This window comes from Nothobranchius furzeri, chromosome 9, assembly GCF_043380555.1.
Source record: "Nothobranchius furzeri strain GRZ-AD chromosome 9, NfurGRZ-RIMD1, whole genome shotgun sequence".
Lineage (NCBI taxonomy): Eukaryota > Metazoa > Chordata > Actinopteri > Cyprinodontiformes > Nothobranchiidae > Nothobranchius > Nothobranchius furzeri.
Window position 1 is genome coordinate 58,201,428 of NC_091749.1, and position 24,128 is coordinate 58,225,555.

Sequence of the window (24,128 nt, forward strand, 5' to 3'; positions counted from 1 at the left end):
GACTGCTCTTCGTACATCATTAGTTCTTTAGAGGAGTTCCTTTAGTCAAACCCAGAAAATCAATAAACCAAAATGATCCAACCTCTGTTCATAACTTTCATTATGCAGAAAAATGTTTCTCAGTTGATTTTATGTTTGTGCTCATTAAAGTGTTTTTTATTTCAGGTTTTTGGGCTACTGTCTAATATAAACCTATATGGAAGCCCATTTATGTCACTTTGCTTAAAAAGATTCTGGGACATCATTTATAAAGCTTGTTTACGCACAAAATGGAGTCTGATAACAACGTGACTTTCCACGCAAACTAAATTATAAAGAAAAATGTTGATGGAAAAATATGCGCAACTTGAAGCAAACTTTGGACCTGGTGCAAGAACATTCTTGAGACAGGGAGACTAGCAGCACAGTAAGAGATGGTAAAATATTTAAGAAACATTTTCAGATTTACACTCATGCAAAAACAGCCCCGTAAAGTACCGCCGGTTAGCGGGTTTTTGTTTCTGCAGAAGACTCATAACGAGGTTTGCGTTGACTACTTAGTGAAAGTTTGTGTGGAAGGCAGCATGTGATCCTGAAACACATCGCATTTCTGGGATGGGTTGGAAAAAAAAAATTGCACAACTATGTTTTGCTAAGCTTAAGTGGTGTTTTACTAAGGATTCTATGTAAAGTTAAAAAACGAGACCCCTGGTCCTTGTGGCCCACTATCCAGCTCGTTTTTATTGTTTTCCTTCATGAACACCTGACTCAACAGCTGCATTACCTGTTGGCAGCTCAATAAGCTCTGCTGAAGCCTGTTAATAACATACTGATCAAGTGTGTTGAAGCAGAAAAAACTAAACATGTAGGATGGTGGCCCTTGAGGATCGGTGTTCCATATTGTAGCTTGGTATGTCAAAAGTCATAATGGATTAATAAGGAGGCATTAGGTGATGTGGTGTACTGTGGACTCCCTGAAGTTGGCCAAAGATTTGAAAAAATGGGTAAGACCTCAAAACAAATGCACGTGTGATGGTGTTTACATCAGTGTGATAAAAGTGTGTGCATGTGTGTGTTGCAGATGAGTTTGGTGCCTTAGAAAGCGTGACAGCTGCCAGTGAGCTGTACTCCCCGCTGACCGGAGAAGTGACTCAAATCAACGCAGAGCTGGCAGAAAACCCAGGACTTGTGGACAAATCCTGTTATTCAGACGGTGAGATTAATAATAATAAAAGAACTTTCTCTACGTTAAGTCAAGCTGTTGTTTGACAGGTCGCCAGACCAGTTTCTCTTCGCCGTTTGTTATCTAAATTCAAATGTTTCCCTTTAAAAGATCTTAATTGTTGTGTTCTCAGGCTAGCTGATCAAGATGACCAGTGAAAGGCCCGAAGAGCTCGACGAACTCATGGATCAAACTGCTCATGATAAACTTATTAAATCATTGGGATGGTTTGTGTAATTGTGGTCAAAGATTAGACAGAGTTCCTAACTAGAGGTCAACCGACAACCTTTTTTTTATTGCCCATGCTGATGTGTAAAGGTCATTGTGGTCAACCGATGGCCGATTTGTGCTGCCGGCGTTTTGGGCCAATTTTCATGGCCGGTATCCAGACGTTTTCTACCTCATTTTCGTGCTAAAAATGTCACCAATAACATCAGTTGATGCAAAAAATTTCAGGAGCCGAATGGGTCTTTTAACACTGAATTTAACCAGCTGTTGAATCTTAATGTTGTACCCTGCTCAGTGTTAAAGTAAGACATCTAACTAACGTTAATCAAGCAAATCAGTAAGCTGGCTGTATTAAATATTCAAAACTGACAAAAATAAATTTTATTTGGAAATCTTTTTTGGAGTATTTATTAAAGCAGATGTTATTCAGGAACGTAAAACAACACCTAATTACACTCTGGCTGCCCCAGGATGTGCTTGACTTTATATCAGCATTACTAAGGTAATTGTTGCCCGTTATAGTATACATGCAGAATTGGGTTGGATTGTAAAGAATTGTGGAAATTTATAAGAACTGTTGGTTTGCTGTTCACAGATCTGCTGTTCCACATTTGCTGACTGGGCTTATAAAGCGTTTTTGTGCTTGCATATATTAGCTCTGCACACCTTGACTTTTCCCCCTCAGTAGGAAATAGGCTGAGAGTGCTGATGTTGGTAAATGATTATTCAAACTGTGGTTTTACAGTTAGGCACCAAAAAGTTGTACTTGGTAGTTGAAATGTCTTTGTGACAAAATGTTTCTTAAAGAAAATGAATATTCCATTAAATGTCAACATATTTTTAATGTTAATGATTTTTCTGATCAGCTTGCTTATGTAAGAAAGATGCAAGTGAGCTAAAGGAGATTTTCCTTCCTGAAAGGCCTTAAAGCTGGAGGCTAAATAAAATATGTGCTGTGTAGATGAAAAATTGCAGTATTTATAGTGATATTCTGCTCAGAATTTATGTTCCAAATTGTCATTTCTTATATGATCCAATTGCTAATGCCAAAATGCCATAGTGTTTTATTTTGAAAGAATTCACAGGAAACTAATATAAATAAAATATATTTATTATTATTTAAAATAAATTAACCCCCCCCCCCCCCCCACACACACACACACACAATCTTCCCCTTAATATACAGCATGGCAAACGTTTACAAAGTTCTTGGAGTGAGATTGTCTTTAATGAAATTAAAGATTTTTATTTCTCTCTCTCTCTCTCTGTGTGTGTGTGTGTAGAAGGGCATTAGTTTTGGTAAAGTTACACATTAGTCTGGCAGAAAATAACAAAGTGATGTTAAGGCAGGTTTATTTTCAGAGGCACTATGAATGCTGTAGTTTGTGATGTAAAAACCCTCAATATTAGTTAATTATGAGTAAAAATATGTCAGAGAAATTGATAAAATTTTGAAAAAAAAATTTTTTTACATACTTAAATTCTTTTTTTATTTTAACTTTAGAACAGTCACATTGTCTATTAAGTTAGAAAGCATATGGGTAGAAATTTGTACAGAAAATATAATTTATCTTCAATCTTGTCCTTTAAACCACATGATTATAATACTGCATACATTTTTCATTTATCTGATTGAATAAGTTTATCAAATTAAATCAGCTGATGTTGCTTAAACATGTACTATTTTTCACTAGATTTTTCACCAAATAGTTTTTTTATTTGTATTTATCATTATTATTATTATTATTATCCATCCATCCATTTTCATCCGCTTATCCAGAGTCGGGTTGCGGGGGCAGTAGCCTACGGCGAGAGGCCCAGACTTCCCTCTCCCCAACCACTTGGGCCAGCTCCTCCAGAGGAATCCCAAGGCGTTCCCTGGCCAGGTGAGAGACATAGTCCCTCCATCGTGTCCTGGGTCTACCTTTAGGACTCCTCCCTGTTGGACGTGTCCGGAAAACCTCACCAGGGAGGTGTCCAGGAGGCATCCCGACCAGATGCCCGAGCCACCTCAACTGGCTCCTCTCGATGTGGAGGAGCAGCAGGTCTACTCCGAGCCCCTCCCGGATGACTGAGCTTCTCACCCTCTAAGGGAGAGCCCAGCCACAAAACAACACTGACAAGGACAATGAACCAACAAAACTTTGAGACGCAGACAGAGTTATATACACAGTGACTGGGTGATTGGGAGATGAGGAGCAGGTGCGTGGTGAGAGAGAACTGATAGGAGACTGGTGAAATCAATTAACTAAATGAGAAGGGAAAACCAAGCAGAACCTAAAAATCTCTAAATAAATAATAAACCTAAAAGACTAAGGGCACAGGAGAACCAAGAATAAATAACTAATGACCTGAGGAGTAAGGGAAACTAATTAACAAGTGGGGAAAGAAACACACACTAAAGGGGACTAATAACATGAAAAGCTGAACCTATAGAAAGCTACAGAGGGGTGACTAGGGGAGACCAGAGGGAGACTGGGAGGGAGCTATAGGGACAAAAAGGGGCACAGAAACCTAAGGGGAGGGGAGAACCTAGAGTGGAGCTGGGGACCACAAGAAGACACATAAGGGGAACCTAGAGGGGGGCTGGAGAACACATGAGGGGGACGCAGGACGCAGACCATGACAGTATGAGTGTTTATTAGATACAGCTGGGTATTTATAGGTCTTTGAAATAATAACTAATAGTTTTCTATCTGGCCTGTTTGATTATACAAGCTACAAACGTATGCTGGTAATTTTTAACAATATATTTATTTTTTATTTTACCTGTTAAAAACTTAATATAATTTATTAAGAGTAAATTCCCTTTGAGTCTACCGTGGATTTAGTTTCACCCTTTGTCCGCTAGAGGGCGTATGATCTGATCTGTTTGCGGTGCTGTAGCTGGTTGCTAAAAGTAGCTCACTTTTGTTAATAGGTGGAGATTTTAATGTATCGCTCAATGATACTATAGATAGATGGCCCCCAGCACAACGTTTTAAAAGTAACTTGAGCATTTATGGATAAATTTAATGTAACTGATATTTGGAGAGAGAAATTTCCTGATGATATGTCATTTACATGGAGTAACCACTCTGGTTCAAGGAAATCACGTATTGATTTTTGGTTAATTTCTAAAAATCTGTCCAAAGATAGCATTACGGTCAATATCCTCACAACGCCACTCACTGACCATAGAGCAATATACATCAATTTACAATTTCTTCCTACTGAAAATATTAATAGATCTTCATATTGGAAGTTGAATAGTTCACTTTTGAACCATACATTTGTAAAAGCTGAAGTTACACGATTGTTAAAACACTTTTTCAACAAGGGTAATATTGAGAAGTCTTACAGTATAAACTGGGAACTTTTTAAATTTGAAACAGGTAAATTTTTGAGACAGTATGGGGCAAAAATGGCTAAGGCAAGATCAGAAGAGGAAGACAAATTAATTGTTCAAATTTCATCAATATATCAACTGCCACCAGATGAAGTCTCAGAGGAGGATAAATTGCAACTTAGGACCCTTCATTCTAAACTTGACGAGCTTTATCGCCAGAAAGCTGAAGGTGCTTTTGTTCGTTCAAGAAAAAAATGGATAGAGGAAGGAGAACAGAACTCTGCTTATTTTTTCCGTTTAGAAAAATCTAGATCTAAATCCAATATCATCCATCAGTTGAACATTAATGGTACGATCACTAATGATGCCAAAACCCTCTCTCAATTTTGCTGTAAATTTTACTCAAAGTTGTATGAATCAAAATATAAGGCAAATGTTGCTACTCAGTTCATCGACTCTGTAAATAATATAAGAGTAATTAAAACTGCAGATAGGCTTTATTGTGACAGTTCGTTCACTGAAAAAGAGATACTGGACTCCATTAATCTTCTTAAGAACAACAAGTCTCCAGGCACAGATGGCTTGGTAGCAGAATTTTATAAAATGTTCTCTTTCCAGTTAGCACCATTTCTGTTACAGGTTTATAACGAAAGCATTGAAAAGGGCACTCTTCCACCCACCCTCACACAAGGACTCATTACTCTAATTCCTAAACCTAAGAAGGACTTACTTTCCATAGATAATTGGAGGCCAGTAAGCCTCCTAAATAATGATTATAAAATTCTAGCTCTATTGCTGGCCAGGAGAATTAAAGATGTTTTGGATGATGTTATAGATGAGACACAATCGGGATTTATGACAAAAAGGCACATCTCCAATAATATTAGACTCGTCTTAGATATCCTGGACTACTCTGACCTAATCCTTGATGATTCATTTATCCTTTTCCTTGACTTCTACAAAGCTTTTGACTCTATTGAGCATGAATTTATATTTCTCTCACTCAGGAAATTTGGCTTAGGTGATTTCTTCTGCAACGCCATCAAAACTTCATACTCTGGCGCAAATAGCTCTATCAGAATGAAAAATGGCACCACATCTCGTTTTTGCCTGAATCGAGGTGTACGCCAAGGGTGCCCCATCAGCCCTTATCTTTTTCTACTTTGTACCCAAATTCTCGCCTCTTATATTGCTAATAGTCCTATGAAAGGTATAAACATAGCAGACAGAGAGGTTGTCATCAGCCAACTGGCAGATGATACCACAATTTTTCTTAAAAATGCTAATCAGGTGTCAATTGCCCTGAAAATTTTAGATGACTTCTCAAAAGCTTCTGGATTAATATTAAATTTAAACAAATGTCAGTTATTACCTATCAACAATTGTAATGATCATAGTATTTGTAATATAGCTATTCAACACGAAGTAACATATTTAGGCTTGATTATCTGTAAAGATCAAAAAACCAGAATTACCTCTAATTTCTCTCCAATAATTAAAAAAACTCAATCTAAGTTAAATCAGTGGTTACAAAGAGATTTAAGTGTAAGAGGACGAGTGTTGCTCTCCAAAGCAGAAGGTTTGTCTCGCCTGACTTATGCTGCCATATCTCTGCATGTGGACAACACAACTTGTGGGGAAATTGACCGAATGCTCTTCAACTTCTTGTGGAAAAACAAAACACATTATATTAGAAAGAGTGTAATAATGAACGACTATCAACATGGAGGACTCAATATCTTGGACTTCACTACCTTAAACAACACATTTAAAATTAACTGGGCAAAACATTTTCTTAAAAATCCTGTCTCCATTTGGAATTTTATTCCTCACTATATCTTCTCTAAATTTGGTGGTCTAACTTTTATCCTGGGTTGTGACTACAATGTAGGAAAGCTTCCATAAAAACTTTCAATGTTTCACAAACAAGTTCTATTAGCCTGGTCACTGATTTATAAACATAATTTTACTCCCCATACATACTTGATCTGGAATAACAGGAACATAGTGTATAAAAATAAGTCATTGTTTTTCTCTAATTGGGTTGAGAAACAGATCATTTTTGTGAATCAGTTGTATAATACTAATGGACAGCTTATGTCTTACACAGAACTCCTAAACACATATACATTTCCGGCAACTCCCAAAGAATATGCCATACTGTTTGCTGCAATACCTATGGGTGTTAGAATGCTTTTTAAAGGTGTTCTACCAGTTGTACCACCTATTTCTCTTCCCGACCCTGTGAACACATACGTAGGAAAAGTTTGTCTTATCGAGCATAAAAACAGTAATAGGAATATTCGTGCTTTATTTCAGAGAGAATCCTTATCTGTTCCATATGTGATTTTTTATTGGAATTCCTTTGTCACTGACATCAGTTGGGAAAGAGTATGGACCATTCCTAATAAGTATTTTGTGACAAATAAGGTCAAAGAAGTTTCATTCAAAATACTTCATAAGTGTTACCCAGCTAATCACTATATGACAAAGTTTAAGAGGGACATTGATGTGAATTGCTGTTTTTGTGGAAGCCACCCTGAGACCGTTCAGCACCTCTTCTGGATCTGTTCACATGCTACAACGTTTTGGAAAGACTTTAGCAGATTTATTATCGGACAGCTCTGCAAGGACTTTGTTTTAAAATGGGAAAATGTTGTATTTTGTTTTTTTCGCAAGCACAGAAAGGCAGATGTATACTTTGTTATAAATTTGTTAATTATTCTAGCTAAATTCTATCTCCACAAATGCAAATATAGTAACCAAAAACCTAATTTCAAGCACTATTATAGTGACACTCTATCTTACATAAAATTCATTAGTGGATCACTAAACAAAAAAGCTTTAAAAACTGGATCTATTTGCACCACCTATAAGTTATTTGGTTGTGTGTAACATTTCTGTAGTACACCCCCTGGCATATGTTTCATCTTTGTTTAATTTTGTATGCAATTTGATTGTATACTTTCACCTTGTTCAATAAAGTTTTGAAAAAAAAGCTGGTTGCTAATAGCTCCTGTACAGATAATTACAATATATCTTATGAGTTTTAGTAGTTAAGCAGTTTGTATGAATGAAGACGTTCTGGCTTTTCTTTTATTAACAATAATTTAAAACCCGTAGTGATTTTTAAGTTGTAAGTTTTATTTTGAAGAAAATATAGAAAGTGCTGATGAGTTGTGTCTTATTTAGCCATATAAACGTTGCCTGTAGTAACTAGCTTTGTCCACTAGAGGGCATACAAACATGAAAGCCAGGCACTACGTCTTTCCATCGAGTTCACATTATACCAAACCCCGTAGACTGAGTACGAGGCCATTAATCAAATTAAATAACAGATTACAATTAGTTACATGAAGTTTGTTTAGAAAAAAACTTTAAAAAAAACATTTCCGAGTTTTTCCAAGCAAATCTGAAAATATGTGACAATCGAAACAAGCATAGATAATTATTTTTAATTTAAATTGAAGTACATGTGTGATTCAGGGCGTAAGGCAAAATAAGTTTTATAGCCCCATTCACTTACTTTTTCCTTTTTTTTTTTTTTTTTTGGTTCAAGGGAGGGACCCATGAGTTGACCAGAAGTGGAGGACATGTTTGCGTATTGGTGTTCTGGATGGCCAGTCTACCACACACCACTGTTACATAAATATTATGTAAGATGTGTCTTTAGCTACATGAAAAGAGAAAAGAACCTGTTAGCGAGACCCTGTTGCTAACGCCAGTGTATTATTTTATTTTCAAAAGAACTACAGGAAGTGTTTCTACTAACTATTGTAACTTTAAAAGTGCAGTTGCCTATTCTCCTTCTCCTTCTTTACCTTAATATTCACAAAAAAGCAAAAAACAGTAAGACACCCCCACCCACCCCACCCAACCCCCTCCCCTTCATTGAAATAAAGTGGGTAAAATGTTCCTAGGGAAAGACAGTATCAGAGTTTAGTCATAGCCAGACCCTTTGAGATCTCTTTCAGTGGCTTTGGTTATAGCTTTTTGGTCGGCGGGGTGGGGGTGGGGGGTCTCCCCTTCTCTCTTAACATCCCTTCCTGAATACTTGACAACTTTTTCATATTTTTAAATAGTTTTCTAGAGCCAGCGAGCGCTACAATGACTCTTTATGGGGTTAATGAAAGGCCTCCGAGCCGGGCCCCATCACCCCTTGTGACCGGAATATTCCACTTGCAACTTCTGTTGGGACTTGGAAAAAATTGAACTGACATACCTGGTGCTGCTGTCTGGTTCCAGCACACTTCCTGCATGTTTTATATCATGAAGACAGCTGATTTGTTTATTTAGTGACGAATCATTCCTCTAGACATGTAACGCTTGTATCTTCTTGACCACATACAAGAAAGATGTTGATACAGCCTGCACCGTTTGCAACTCGGACCATGAGACTGTTTCCCACTTATTCTGGTCATGTACATTCACACATGAACTGTGGAAGAATCTTTGTGAAAGAAAAAAAATCAGCCTTTCTTCCAGCTTCAATTTAAAATGGTACTGTTTGGATGTACGAAGTCTGGAAAGTAATATGAATTTGCCTTTGTAATTAATTTGTTGTTGCTTCGGACTAAGTTTTATGTTCACATATGCAAAGTATTGAAAACCCAGCCTTTGTTTTGCATTTTCAAAAATGAAATTAAGCTATATTTGCACACATTGTCTACCTCACAAAATCTAAAAGCTGGTAAAACATTGAAAATATGTTCTGACTATAACATTCAGATGACTGCTCTGACCTGGACAACTTTAATTATTTTTTCTGTAAGTATCCCGATTAAGTTATTAAATATTGTGTTCTGTACACTGACAAACCTCTGGCACTTTTTGTAAAATTATACTAATTTCTTATGTTCCTATTTGTCTCTTGCTTGTTTGTCCTCCTTGTAATGTTGCAAGTTGGAAATCAAGTTTGGGCAAAAAAAAAAAAAGAAAAAAAAAAAGAACCAGTTTGTTGTTCCAGCTTGTCGCCACTGGAGGGCGCTAGTGCTCCTCCTCGTTTGTGTAAAGTCAATATTAAAAATTCTGAGTTTAGTAGCCTGTAAACTAGTGCGAGCCAATTTGTTGCTCAAATAGATTCACTTTTGTCTTCAGCTTGAGAAATCGGAAGTGTGGCGTCCAAAATCGAAACGTAAATATTGTACCCACATGATTTTACGGTGGAGTGAACACTCCCTCGTAACATTTACTCTTTGATAAAATAATCTGCTCGTTCATTGGCTGGTTCTCACATATCCCACAATCCACCACTCACAACTTCCTTTTTCCTTTCGGCCATTTTCCTTCCTTGTAGGTATGAGAAAATATCCTGCTAAAGTTGTTAACGATCTACTTCAATCCTGGGGTTTTAAAATATGTTTTCCTTATTAAATCGCATCATAAAATAGTGTGTGTTCCAGACTTTAAAATAAGATAAATATTGTGTAGTTTTGGCTGCGTAATGGCGTGTTTCAGTTGAGATGCTGGATTAAGTGCTGACAGTTAGCATTGCCATTATAATTTAGTCTTTTGGTTGCAAATTTCAACAGTGTCCTGTAAAATTAACATGAATTCAAACAACCAATGTATAAATGATAAGAGTTACGTGTCTGGAACGCCATAGGCAAGGGGTGACTAACGTGTTCGCTTATGTAGTTTCTTATGAATTGCTTGCCGGCATGATTCGTGTTCGTTCATGTCCATTTCACTCGGTGTGTTGCAGGGAATTAGGCAGCCATGGCCCCAAGCCGGAATGGAATGATTTTGAACCCTCATTTCCACAAAGACTGGCAGAAAAGAGTGCGCACCTGGTTCAACCAACCGGCCAGGAAGGAACGCAGGTGAGAGTCGTGCTACGGTCAGATGCTAAGTGGGCTAACAGTGCTTCGTAAATGTGCTGCAGACATTGATCGTTTCAGTTATTATGAACTACTTAGCTTCTTCATTGACACGTTATGTTTGGGTAAAGTAAAAGGCTAGTTGGGGTAATTTATTCTGCTAATCTTTAATTTACACCATTATGTGATACAGCGTCACTAAGAAACGTCAGATGTTAGTGGAAAACGTGTCCCCTTTTCTAAAATGGGTTAAAGTGCATCCCATTTATGAGAAGTAATATGTGGCGGACTTATTTAGCTGCTTTATAAACCAAACAGGACTTTAACGTTGAACTGATTGTTATTTATAAATATTCATGGCAGCACTTCTAACAAATGTTCAAAAATTTCTGCTGTGACGACTTGATAAAATGCTTTTAGACTTGTCAAATGTTTTAAAGTAAGTTGATTTTTGTTGACAAATCCCCATCAGTGAAACAAAGCTTTTCTCTTTTACAAACAAGATGCTGAAGTCCAGCCTGAGCTTTAACCCTTAACCGCTCGTCATAAATGCTGTTTTTCAAGCACATAATTTGTATCTTTCCCTCTCAAGGCGAAAGGCTCGGCAAGCCAAGGCCCGCCGTATAGCTCCTCGTCCTGTTGCCGGACCACTGCGGCCACAGGTCAGGTGTCCCACAGTCAGGTACCACACCAAGGTTCGCGCCGGGCGTGGTTTCACTCTGGAGGAACTCAAGGTAATATTTTAAATCATTTGTCCACTTAGATTTAATCTCCTTTTAATTACAGCACAGTGAAAAAAGTTTGAGCGATGGTGACAAAGGAGTTAAGTCCCAACCAGAAGGTTGCAGGCTCAAGCCCTGCTCAGTTTGTTTCATTCGTTGTTGGGCATGAAACCTCTCCCGCTGCGCCTGCTGCTGGTGGCCAGAAGCCTCACCTCCGTCAGCTGCTCCAGGGCAGCTGTGGACTCATTGTAGCTCCTCACCAGCGTGTGAATGTGTGTTTGCGCGTGGGTGAATGAATGGTCGTGTTGCAAAGTGCCTTGGGCAGTTGTAGAACCCTAGAAGGCGCTATATAAAATCAGACCATTTAGTATCATTCATTTACAGATTATTTTTGATTTTGATAAAGTCTTTTAATTCAATTTAAAATGATTTATAATTTTTGAGCTTGAAACTTTGGTTACGATGTATTCAATCAGTGTTTTTAAGTTTTTTTCTAATGGAGAGAAAAAAATCCATTAAAATTCAAAATGTAGATTGTTGTAGTTTAAACTTGTTTTCTGGAGTAGTAGTTACCCTAAAATCCAGGTGTTAATAACTTTTTAATCACTCATTCGTCTAAGTCGGGTGTGTGGCAGCAGGGAAACACTTGTTTAGAGAACCCACTAAAAGTTGCTGGGTACCGACCCTTAAGACCTGGGATTGAATAGCCCTGACCTAAAGTATCGGATCAGGACTCTTATCAACAGATACTCAGTCAAATATTGGTCAAGCAAAAAAAATGTAATTTAAACATCCCTACCTAATACCAAATTAATAAAAAAAACTTTTTCAGATCTAATTATACACATAAATGTTACATTTAATCACAAATTGAAATAAGTTTTCCAAGGTCAAGTAGTAGCTGTCAATGCAGCTCAGAATACAAACTTTACCCAAATTATTATTGTGAACAAAAGTTGCTGCATGTGCAACCATATTCTGTTTAATACCAAACTCCAGTTTTATTGACACATTTATCCCTTAGATGTGTTAATATCCTAAAACATGAGCCAGTCAACACTAGAGCTGAGGAAAATAAATAAATAATCGATACATCAGGATGCGGACATAAACGATTCTGCATCGTAGAAGGGTACGCCATAATCGATTATAGTGGAATGTAGTTTTGTTTTTTTAACGGCGGCACCAGCGCACCATCCAAATCTGTCAGAGTGAGCGTCCTCCACATTTACCTCCGCCTTAATGTGGTACTGCAGGGCTTAGTGCTGGAGTTGTCACCTGAGACCAAACCGGAACCGAATCAGCCCGACTGATTCTGTTGGATTTGGGCCGTGAATTATGTTAATTGAGCGGGTTGTCACGCGGCGCGCTCCGCTCGCTCAATCAGCGACTGAGAGAGAGAGAGACACACTGTCTGCTCACACAAGAGAGAGGATCGGAGGACGCTCCTCCAAACCGATGCTCCAAACACGCGTTATTATTTTCATAATTTAATTATTATTTCTCCTGGACGCGCTCAGTCAGACTGCTTGTTGTAATGTAGGGAGATCCGGTCTTGGGGAGGGGGCGGGGTCAATGACGGTGGCTGCAGCGTGATCGTCTGTCTCTTACTTAGGGACACGGAGAAGTTAAAAGGAGAGAGAAATAGAAGATAGAAGTTCTTGTTCAACTTTATTCTTTTGTTTCATGATGATAAACTGATGTTGAATTCAGCTTAAAGAGAAACTGGGAGGAAGCTTTGGTTCATTTTAAGTTACAGGAGGTCTGTCTCCTATCTGCTCCTCCAGAGACAGCATGGACATGAAGGTTACATGGTGAGGGTCCCACAGGACAGGTTAGTGGAAAGGTTTGTAGTTAGCTGGTTAGTGAAGGAGATCCATCAGCTGGGTAATTTAATCCTAATCCAGGCCACAGCCTTCTGCTGGTGTTATCAGAAAGAATAAAACACACATCTTAAATATTATTGGAAGTGTAGAATTAGTTTTATGTTTTATTGTTTTCTGCATCAAACAGAACTTGATTCATTCTCCAACATTTCAGAAACGAACCACTGGGTTCAAATAAAATAATAAACTAAGTCAAACATTTCATTTGGTGTTATTTCTGACAGCCTTCAACTGTGGCATACATATTTGACTCTAGAGCTGCTCAGAGACATTAAACATTCATATATGGACCCATTATGTATTTTATTATTACATTATGTGTCCTGTAGGTTTTCAGTACCTTTTTTAGATTTTGTGAGTTTTTGCAAAGCGTGTTTTTCTCAGCCTGATGCGTGGTGTTGAACGAGGAAACAGATTGTTTTACTTTATTAAATCTTCTTAAATGTTTAAAATGTTTTGTCCTAACCTGTTGTGGATGGAGAGATTTTGAGGAATGGCAAGTTGTGTCAATTACGTTTTTGATAAAAATAAAAAAAAAGCAATTATCTGACATCTTCTATTTATCGATGAAAACAAATCAATATGAAATAATCGTGATGCATCGGGATATCGAATTGAATCGTTGACCCAATAATCATAATCAAATCGGGAGACAAGTGAAGATTCACACCTCTAGTCAACACCAGCTTTAGTGTCGGTGTTCATATAAATGCTGTTCCTTTCTGGTCTGTCCAATATAATTCCAGACTGTGTGTTAGTATCTGGACCCATTAGGTTATCAGTGTTTTACATTGCTGCAGTCATCTCCCGAGGCTATATATTTGTTAGGAACGTTGAACCTTATTTTTATATGGTTGCGGTTTGAGTTGTCCTTGTTCTCAACAAGGTCTGCTCTGTCCTGCAGGCGGCCGGAATCCACAAGAAGACAGCCCGCACTATTGGCATCTCTGTTGACTCTCGTCGTCGCAACAGATCCACAGAGTCTCTTCAGGCTAATGTGCAGCGTCTGAAGGAGTACCGCTCCAAACTCATCCTGTTCCCCAGAAAGGCATCTGCACCCAAGAAGGGTGACAGCTCAGTAAGTTTGGCTTTTACCTCTTCACACATGGACTTGTTGGAAAATGCACAATATAGCAGCTGGAAAGGTAATTCACATCATGGCCCCTCTGTTTTAATTGCGTGAGATGGATGTAAAAATGTTCATCATCCTTTATGTAAACCAATGAGCACAAATAGCCATCTGATATAGTTATCAGTGTGGTTTTAGATCAGTCTGTATGCTCATCTGTGTGATTTACACAAGTGCAGATGTTGGCCATATGTTCTGATGAACTTTTTTTACTAGGGTGTTTTATTTATCTCTTAAAAAAAATTTCCTGATCTTGTTTCAGGAGGAGGAACTGAAGATGGCCACCCAGCTCTCTGGTCCCATCATGCCCATCAAAACTGTAAGTTCATGATCTTTAAGTTTCTGTAAAATTTACATTAAATATGTTGATTTCATACTTTAAATTTCATGCATTCATTATGTGTGCATGAATCTTTGGTACCACAGCAGTCAGATGATGACACATCTCCGGAATCTCTGCACTATGTTGATGAAAAATGTGAACCCTTTTTTCTGATGACTGTTAAAAAAACAAGGCTTGTTAATCAGAGTTGAAGCTTATTTCTGTCTAATGAGTTCTTTTCTTTGTTTTCAGGTACACAAGAAAGAGAAGGCCCGTGTTATCTCCGAGGATGAGAAGAACTTCAAGGCATTCGCCAGTCTGCGTATGGCCCGGGCCAATGCCCGTCTTTTTGGCATTCGTGCTAAGCGAGCCAAAGAGGCAGCTGAGCAGGACGTGGAGAAGAAGAAGTGAAAATGATCATTATGGAACTTTGCAAATAAAGTCTTTAAAAAAGAGCAAAGTGAGATTGATGTATTTTTGAACAAACTTCAGTTGTAATTGTGGAAAAAGTAGAAAAGAGTAATTGCAATGAGGTTCACAGGAACAAAGTTAATCAGGAATTAAATCTTTCATGTGGGCCTAAAGTAGAAGTGGTACCTCTTTTGATAATTTGTCATACAGCCAGGATGCAATTTGGTTGGGGGAACTTTCCTCTGCTTTTGATGTCCCTCCCTACTTTTATTCGTGGGTGGGATAAGTTTTTTTTTTCTTTTTGTAGGAAGATCGTTTATGACGTCCAGTACTGTGACTTTTCCAGGGTATGATACTACTGGTAGTTTTTCTGGTCATTAGTTGAAATCACCCAGATTTCTAAAACATCTGCCCGTCTCCCAAGTAAATACCAGCCATCCACAGTCTCCCAGTGTGCTGTCCTGCCCATCCCGAATAGGCTGAGTTTGTGCATTAGGAAGCTGTAACCGTGCAGCTGCATCAGGGTCACACACAAACACTCCACACCAGCAGATTGTCTCAAGTCTGTTCAGTCTTGGATGCTCCTCGATCCACAGGTCCAACTTGAAAAATCCATGTTGAAAAAAACGTCTCCTGTCTGCTACCTGTACTGGTCCTAAAAAAATTAGCATATTGCGATAAAGTTCATTATTTTCAATAATGTACTGATAAACAAGATTTTCATATATATTAGATTCATTACACACAACTGAAGTAGTTCAAGCCTTAAATTGATGATTTTGGCATATGGCTCATGAAAACCTAAAATTCCTATCTCAAAAAATTAGCATATCATTAAAAAGTTCTCTAAATGAGCTATTAACTTAATCATCTCAGTCAACTAATTAACTCTAAACACCTGCAAAAGATTCCTGAGGCGTTTAAAACTCCCAGCCTGGTTCATTATTCAAAACCGCAATCATGGGTAAGATTGCCAACCTGCTGTCCCGAAGGCCATCATTGACACCTTCAAGCAAGAGGGTAAGACAGAAATTTCTGAATGAATAGGCTGTTCCCAGAGTGCTGTTTCAAGGCACCTCAGGGGGAAGTCTGTGGGAAGGGACAAGTGTGACAGAAAACGTTGCACAACAAGAAGATGTGGCCGGACCCTGAGGAAGATTGTGGAGAAGGACCGATTCCTGACCTTGGGGGACCTGCGGATGCAGTGGATTGAGTCTGGAGTAGAAACATCCAGAGTCACCATGTACAGGCTTCGTCTTCCTCCGCTTATCCGGGTCGCAGGGGCAGCATCCCAACTAGGGAGCTCCAGACTGTCCTCTCCCCGGCCACCTCCACCAGCTCCTCCGGCAGGACCCCAAGGCGTTCCCGGACCAGACTGGAGATGTAACCCCTCCAACGTGTCCTGGGTCGACCCGGGGGCCTCCTGCCGGCAGGACATGCCCGAAACACCTTCCCAGGGAGGCGTCCAGTTGGTATCCTGACCAGATGCCCGAACCACCTCAACTGACTCCTTTCGATCCGGAGGAGCAGCGGTTCTACTCTGAGTCCCTCCCGAATGTCCGACCTCCTCACCCTATCTCCAAGGCTGAGCCCGGCCACCCTACGGAGGAAACTGATTTCGGCCGCTTGTATCCACGAACTTGTTCTTTCGGTCATTATCCAAAGCTCATGAGCATAGGTGGGGACTGGGACGTAGATCGACCTTTAAATCGAGAGCCTAGCTTTCTGGCTCAGCTCCCTCTTCACCACGACAGATCGGCTCACCGTCCGCATCACTGCAGATGCCGAACTAATCCACCTGTCGATCTCCCGATCCCTCCTACCCTCACTCGTGAACAAGACCCCGAGATACTTAAACTCCTCCACTTGAGGTAGGAACTCTCTCCCGACCCGGAGTTGACAAGCCACCCTTTTCCGGTCGAGAACCATGGTCTCAGATTTGGAGGTGCTGATCCTCATCCCAGCCGCTTTACACTCGGTCGCATACCTACCCAGCAAGAGCTGAATGTCAGAGCTGGATGAAGCTAGGAGGACCACATCATCCACAAAAAGCAGAGACGAGATTCTCCTGCCACCAAACTCGACACACTCCACACCACGGCTGCGCCTAGAAATTCTGTCCAGAAAGGTAATGAACAGAACCGGTGACAAAGGACAGCCCTGGCGGAGTCCAACCCTCACCGGGAACAGGTCCGACTTACTACCGGCTATGCGGACCAAACTCACGCTCCTCTGGTAAAGGGACTGAATGGCCCTAACAGAAAGCCACCCACCTCATACTCCTGGAGCGTCCCCCACAGGGTGCCCCTGGGGACACGGTCATAAGCCTTCTCCAAATCCACAAAACACATGTGGATTGGTTGGGCAAACTCCCATGCCCCCCCCCCCCCTCACCATTGCAAGGGCATAGAGCTGGTTCACAGTTCCACGGCCAGGACGAAAACCACATTGCTCCTCCTCAATCTGAGATTCAACTATCGATCCGACCCTCCTCTCCAGTACCTTGGAGTAGACCTTTCCAGGGAGGCTGAGGAGTGTGATCCCCCTATAGTTGGAACACACCCTCAGGTCACTCTTCTTAAAGAAGGGGACCACCACCCTGGTTTGCCACTTCACAGGAACTGCCCCTGATGACCACGCAATGTTGCAGAGACGTGTCAACCACGACAGCCATACAACATCCATAGCCTTGAGATACCCAGGACGAATCTCATCTGCCCCCGGTGCTCCGCTGCTGTGTAGTTGTTTGACTACCTCAGCAACTTCTGCCTCTGAGATTGGACAGTCCACCCCCGGGTCTCCCGGCTCTGGTTCCTCCTTGGAATGCACGTAGGTGGGATTGAGGAGCTCCTCAACGTATTCCTTCCACCGTCCGACTATAGCCCCAGTTGACATCAGCAGCTCCCCATCCCCACTGTAAACAGTGTGAGCGAGTTGCTGCCCCCCTCTCCTGAGGCGCCGCACAGTTTGCCAGAACCTCTTTGGAGCCGATCGATAGTCTTTCTCCATGACCTCAACAAACTCCTCCCGAGATTTTGCCTTGGCAACTGCCACTGCTGCACCCCGCTTGGCTATCCGGTACCTGTCTGCTGCTTCCGGAGACCCACAGACCAGCCACGCCCTGTAGGCCTCCTTCTTCAGCCTGATGGCTCCCAGAACCACTGGTGTCCACCAGCGGGTACGGGGGTTGCCACCATGACTGGCACCGGCCACCTTGCGACCACAGCTAGCAACATCCGCCTCAACAATCGCAGAGTGGAACAAGGCCCACTCGTAGTCATTGTCCTCCACTGCTCTCGGGACGCGGTCAAAGCTCTGCCGGAGGTGGGAGTTGAAGACCGTCTTCACAGGTTCTTCTGCCAGGCGTTCCCAGCAGACCCTCACTATGCGTTTGGGTCTGTCAGGTCTACGCGGCGTCTTCCCCTGCCATCTGATCCAACTCACCACCAGGTGGTGATCAGTTGACAGCTCCGCTCCTCTCTTCACTCGGGTGTCCAAAACATACGGCCGCAGGTCAGATGATACGACTACAAAGTCTTATCGACCTGCGACCTAGGCTGCCGTGGTACCAAGTGTACCGATGGGCATCCTTATGTTCAAACATGGTGTTCGTTATGGCCAAACTGTGGCTTGCACAGAAGTCCAATAACGAAACACTACTCGAGTTCAGATCAGGCGGGTCATTCCTCCCAATCACACCCCTCCAGGTCAAGCTGTCATTGCCCACGTGAGCATTGAAGTCCCCCAGCAGGACAATGGAGTTCCCTGATGGAGCACTATCTAGCACTCGTCCCAGGGACTCCAAAAAGGGTGGGTACTCTGAACTGATATTTGGCCCATAAGCACAAACAACAGTCAGGACCTGTTCCCCGACCCGAAGGTGCAGGGAAGCTAACCTCTCGTCCCCCGGGGTAAACCCCAACACACAGGCATAGAGTCTTGGGGCTAACAAAAAGCCAACCCCAGCCCTCCGCCTCTCACCCAGAGCAACTCCAGCAAAGGAGAGTGTCCAACCCCTCTCAAGGACTTGGGTTCCAGAGCCAATTAATGCTATGTGTCGAGGTGAGTCCGACTATATCTAGCCGGTACTGCTCAACCTCTGCCACAAGCTCCTGCTCCTTCCCCGCCAGCGAGGTGACGTTCCATGTCCCAAAAACCAGTTTCCCTGTCTGGGGATCGGACCGCCAAGGCTTCCGCCTCGGTCTGCCACCCGATCCACACTGCACTGGACCCTTCATGTTCCTCCTGCGGGTGATGGGTCCACAGTTGGATGAGCCCATGTATCCGATTCGAGCTGGGCCCGGCCGGGCCCCATGGGCGACAGCCCGGCCACCAGGCGCTCGCTCACGGGCCCCAACCCTAGGCCTGGCTCCAGGGTGGGACCCCGGTAACCCTCCGGGCCGGGTACTCCGACTCCTTGACAGTTCATCCATGAAAGATCCTATGAACCGTTCTTTGTCTTACCCTTCACCTAAGACCAATTTGTCATGGGAGACCCTACCAGGGGCACAAAGTGCCCCAGACAACATAGCTCCTAGGATCATTAGGGCACTCAAACTCCTCCACCACTATAAGGTGACGGTTCAAGGAGGAGTATGTACAGGCGTGTGCAGGAAATGGGCTACAGGTGCCACATTCCCCAGGTCAAGCCATTTTTGAACCAGAAACAGCAGCAGAAGCGCCTGACCTGGCCTACAGAGAAGCAGCACTGGACTGTTGCTCAGTGGACCAAAGTACTTTTTTCGGATGAAAGCAAATTTTGTACGTCATTCGGAAAGGTGCCAGAGTCTGGAGGAAGATTGGGCAGAGGGAAATGCCAAAATGCCTGAAGTCCTGTCAAGTACCCACACTCAGTGATGGGCTGGGGTGCCATGTCAGCTGCTGGTGTTGGTCCACTGTGTTTTATCAAGGGCAGGGTCAATGCAGCTAGCTATCAGGAGATTTTGGAGCACTTATGCTTCCACTGGTAAATGGTATACTGACCATGGTATTACTGTGCTCAATTGGCCTGCCAACTCTCCTGACCTGAACCCCATAGAGAATCTGTGGGATATTGTGAAGAGAAAGTAGAGACGGAAGACCCAACACTCTGGATGAGAACGCTCGCACCTCTCTTCTTCTTATTTGTGGTCTTATGGCACTTGGCAAACAACAATTTGGTGCATTACCGCCACCAACTGGATTGGAGTGGAATAACTACCAATCACTTCCAGTTTGTGCATCGCCATCTTAATAACCCTCTTATGACCATAATTATAACAGGGCCGCCTGGTATTTTTTTAATCTTATGGCTGTAAAATTGTAATAAAAAGTGCAAAGTGTGTGTAACTCTTCTCATTTTTTCAGAACAACCTCAGCTTTCAGTGTATGGTTTGTATTTAGAATTTATTTCTATTAAAGCCTTTAAAAAATCAGCTTAAAAGTGAAAAAAGCAAAAAATGGATTTGAATTTTTTACATTTATTACTGAACAGGAACTTCAAAATTACTGGGCAAACGATTTAAACTTTGAACTGTAATGCATCTATTCTTAAAAAAGTTTGAACCTTGGTATCTTTTTTAGCAGTTTTGAAGACCATTTACTTTTGTAAACTTTCAGACATTTTTTTAAATACTCTTTATGTTTCTTTTTCTAACGTACAAACAAATTACAAAGAAAGCCCCCATAAAACAAATACTGAACTGGTGGGGGGTCAACTCCTTACTGCAGGAGTGCTCATCTTGTTAATCTTTCTCTTCAGTGGGAACATGTCTATGCTTCACCTATTAGCCCATCTTATACTCAGTCAGTTGGCAAGACTTATACGCAGTCCATTTCTTCCAGCGGATTGAAAACTTTCCTATTTGCAGTTTCATATAGTGGGTCATTTTCTCCATGATAAAGATTTCCTCCATCAGCTTCCACCAGTGCTCGAGCCTCGGGGGATCACTCTTCAACCAGTTCCTTGTTATCACCTTCTTACATGCCACTGTCATCACTTTGAACAGGTATGAGTCCCCGTCATGAATACATCCCGCCGGCCATAGCCCCAGATACAGCAATCGTGCGTCTGTAACGATTTTATAATTCAAAATGTCCTAAATTATTTTTACCATGTTTTCCCAAAATGGTTGAACCTTTCCACATCGCCAGAAGATGTGAGAGTGATTGGCGTTCATGTGGCCACAAAGCCTTCAACATTGTTGAGGCTGCCCCGTCCATTTACTTTTAAGTTGCGGCGTGATAAAGAATCTCACGAGGTTCTTCCATCCATATTCCCTCCACTGTCGTGAACTAGTTGAAGTATGTTGCACTCGGCACATCGAGTGCCACTCATCCTGAGACATCTCTATTTGCAGTTCTGATTCCCACTCTTTTTTAAATGTGTTGAGAGTCATTTCCATTGCATCTTTGCAAACATTTGTATATCTTTGAAACGACCTTCGTGGGTAACGTTTTATGAGTACCTGTAATCAATCTTATTAACTCATTCCCCTCCTGAGATAATGAATTTCTTATCTATGAATAGTAGAAATGTCTCAATTGTAAATATCTGAAGAAATCCCCGTTATCCAGATCAAATTCCCTTTTCAGTTTGTTAAATGTTTTAAATTCTCCCCCCTCTGTTAGCACGTGCACTGCTGTGATTCCCCTATCTCTCCACTTCTCAAAGGTGTTATCCAACTTGCCGGCTCCAAAACTTGGGGAGTATGATAGCCAAATCAATTCCTTGTTATCTCCCACAATTTTGTATTTGATAATCGTATCCCACCAAATCTTTAATGTTGTGGATATTATGTGATTTTGACTGCTAGAATTTGTGGAGGTCTTCTCTCCTAGTTTTGTTTATGGGGGTTGCGTGTCATAATTGAGCTCTATTTTCTTCCATTTGGCCTGGTATTCTGTGGAGCACCAACATATTATGTATCTGATCTGTGCTGCTAAATAGTATTCCCTTAGATTTGGGACAGCCAGCCCTCCGTCATCTTTCTTTAGTTGAAGCGTTTTCAGTTGTATCCTAGGTTTCGACCCTTTCCAGATAAAATTGCTCATTTGTTTTTCCCACTTGGTAAATTGGACATTTGGGACGGTTACCGGGAGAGAGAGAAATAAATACATTACCCGTCTCTGCCTACAACATTTTGATATGTTTCACCCTGTTGATGGTTTTACTGAGCAGGTGCCCCTTTTGTCATACGTTTCTTTTTAAAACATGTTTAGACTGTTCAGAATACAAATCCAGGCTCTGTCACGTTTGATGTAATTAAACTTTGTAGGTGGAGAAGGTCAGAAAAGGATCCGATCAATTTGTTTTTCCCTCATTTACAGTGACGGAGATAACGGCGCAATGCGCCTGGCTCTGGTGTTAATCGAGTTTAATTTGTAACAATTTTCACAAGAAAACAAAACGGTTAAAAGCAGGGCTTGTGTTGACCGGACAGTTCCCGTATTTGGCCGTTTATTTTGACGGAGAAAGAATAGAAAGAATTACCCCGACGCATGCAGATGAACTGACACTTTATTCGTTTCGCAAATCGCAGATGTAGCTAAATCACTCAAGAAAACATTCCCATCTGAACATCTGAGCTGGACACCGCTCAGCGCAGCTCACTGTCAGCGCGTACATAAGGTGCACAGCGAGCTGAAGATGTGGAGAGGGGCTTGGAGCACGTCGCAGAACCAGAGCGCATGCAGGAAGATTCCTCCGACTGAAGCGAGACTTGTCACTTAGAAAATGTTCCCTGATGATGAAACTTTGGCTGAATTGTGCTTGTTCCTGTCTCCAATGTGGCGTCTGAGGAGAGTCTCAGAATCTCACATCGTCTTCAGCTCAGAAAGCGCCTATATGATTACGCACAAGCGTGACCCGTCAACCCGGTCACACAGTAGACTGGGTCGGACCTGTTCAGGTTTACGCAGACAATCTTTACATTTAGAATTAACTTACAGATGTAAAATTAAAGCAGTAAAATATAAAGCATTTTATTTAAATATCCATTCATTATTTTACAAGCACAGAGAGCCGCATCAGATGGATGGAAGAGCCGCGAATTGCCGACCCCTGAGCTAGGGCATGTGCGGAGGACACACACACACACACACACACACAAGCAAAATATACTTGTTTTCAATTACGTTTATTGGGCCCACTTACATTTTCTTAGGCCCACCCACAAATGAGTTTCTGGCTACGCTAATGGTGACTTTTGACAGACTTCTCTGAGCTCCGCAGCCATTACACTTTTCACCTCGCGTCACCCCCTAACGGCAGCTCGCGCACCCCTCCCTGGTCTATCAGATCCGGGAGGAAGAGTTCCAATCTTCTGGAGATTATGGATGTGAATAATTTGTAGTCCACATTTAAAATCGAAATGGGGTGATAAGAGTTACAATATTCCTTATTTTTTCCTCCTTTTGGCAGGACCGTAATTATAGCCTCTTCCCACGACATAGGGCTTTTAGCATTCTTTAGCGTCCAATTGAATGAGTCTAGTAGCTGTGGGGTAAGTTCCTCTTTAAAAATCTTGTACCATTCATTTGGATAGCCATCGCTTCCTGGGCTTTTGTTTGATTTCAGCCTGTTAATAGCTCTATCTAGTTCATCCTTAGTAATTGGTGCATTTAAGATTCCATTCTGAAATGTTCCAATGGAGGGGAGATCGAGTTTTTTCAAATATTCTTCTATTTCTTTGTTGTTGGTCGTTTCGGGCTTCAAATATAGTCTTGTAATAATCTAGAAATATGTTTAATATATTGTTTGGGTCGTAGCTTAAGTTTTTAGTTTTCGAGTTCCGAATTTTATTGATTGTGTTCCTCATTCGTTGTGTTCTCAAGCGTTTTGCTAATATCCTGCTTGCTTTTGGGCCTGATTCATAAAATATTTGCTTAGTGAATCTCATTTTCTTTTCTATCTCTTCCCTTGATAATTCTAATAATTGTTTTTTAATGTCGCCAATGCTTTTTCTTAAATCCTCACTCTTATCTCTGTGCTGTAATTTTTCTAATTCCCTATGTTGCTGCTCCAATTTATTTTGTGTTAACTTCTTCTCTTTTTTCCGCCAAGACATCCTTAATATTAAATTACCTCGCATCACTGCTTTGA

At 41.3% G+C, this 24,128-nt stretch overlaps 2 protein-coding genes and 1 non-coding gene across 4 annotated transcripts; all 3 read left to right on the forward strand.

Annotated features, from left to right (window-relative positions):
• The first annotated feature begins 452 nt into the window (after nt 1–452).
• On the forward strand, nt 453–1,577 carry gcshb (glycine cleavage system protein H (aminomethyl carrier), b). Its single transcript, XM_015953310.3, is given in 4 exon segments — nt 453–521; nt 920–983; nt 1,061–1,192; nt 1,335–1,577. Coding segments are annotated over 4 exon segments (369 nt in total). The 3' UTR covers nt 1,439–1,577.
• Nucleotides 1,578–9,966: 8,389 nt separating this feature from the next.
• rpl13 (ribosomal protein L13) lies at nt 9,967–15,095 on the forward strand. 2 transcript variants are annotated; one of them, XM_015952966.3, is made up of 6 exons: nt 9,967–10,053; nt 10,462–10,579; nt 11,169–11,310; nt 14,089–14,262; nt 14,576–14,632; nt 14,888–15,095. In XM_015952966.3, exons 2-6 carry the CDS (start codon nt 10,476–10,478, stop codon nt 15,044–15,046), a joined length of 636 nt encoding a protein of 211 aa, XP_015808452.1. In that variant the 5' UTR covers nt 9,967–10,053; nt 10,462–10,475; the 3' UTR covers nt 15,047–15,095. The 2 variants fall into 2 exon arrangements, with proteins under 2 accessions (XP_015808452.1, XP_070411082.1); XM_070554981.1 differs by having other exon boundaries at nt 10,026–10,049.
• Nucleotides 14,748–14,835, forward strand: LOC129153301 (small nucleolar RNA MBII-202). The gene has a single exon (XR_008559482.1). It is a non-coding gene; the product is annotated as a small nucleolar RNA MBII-202 (small nucleolar RNA).
• Nucleotides 15,096–24,128: the final 9,033 nt, after the last annotated feature.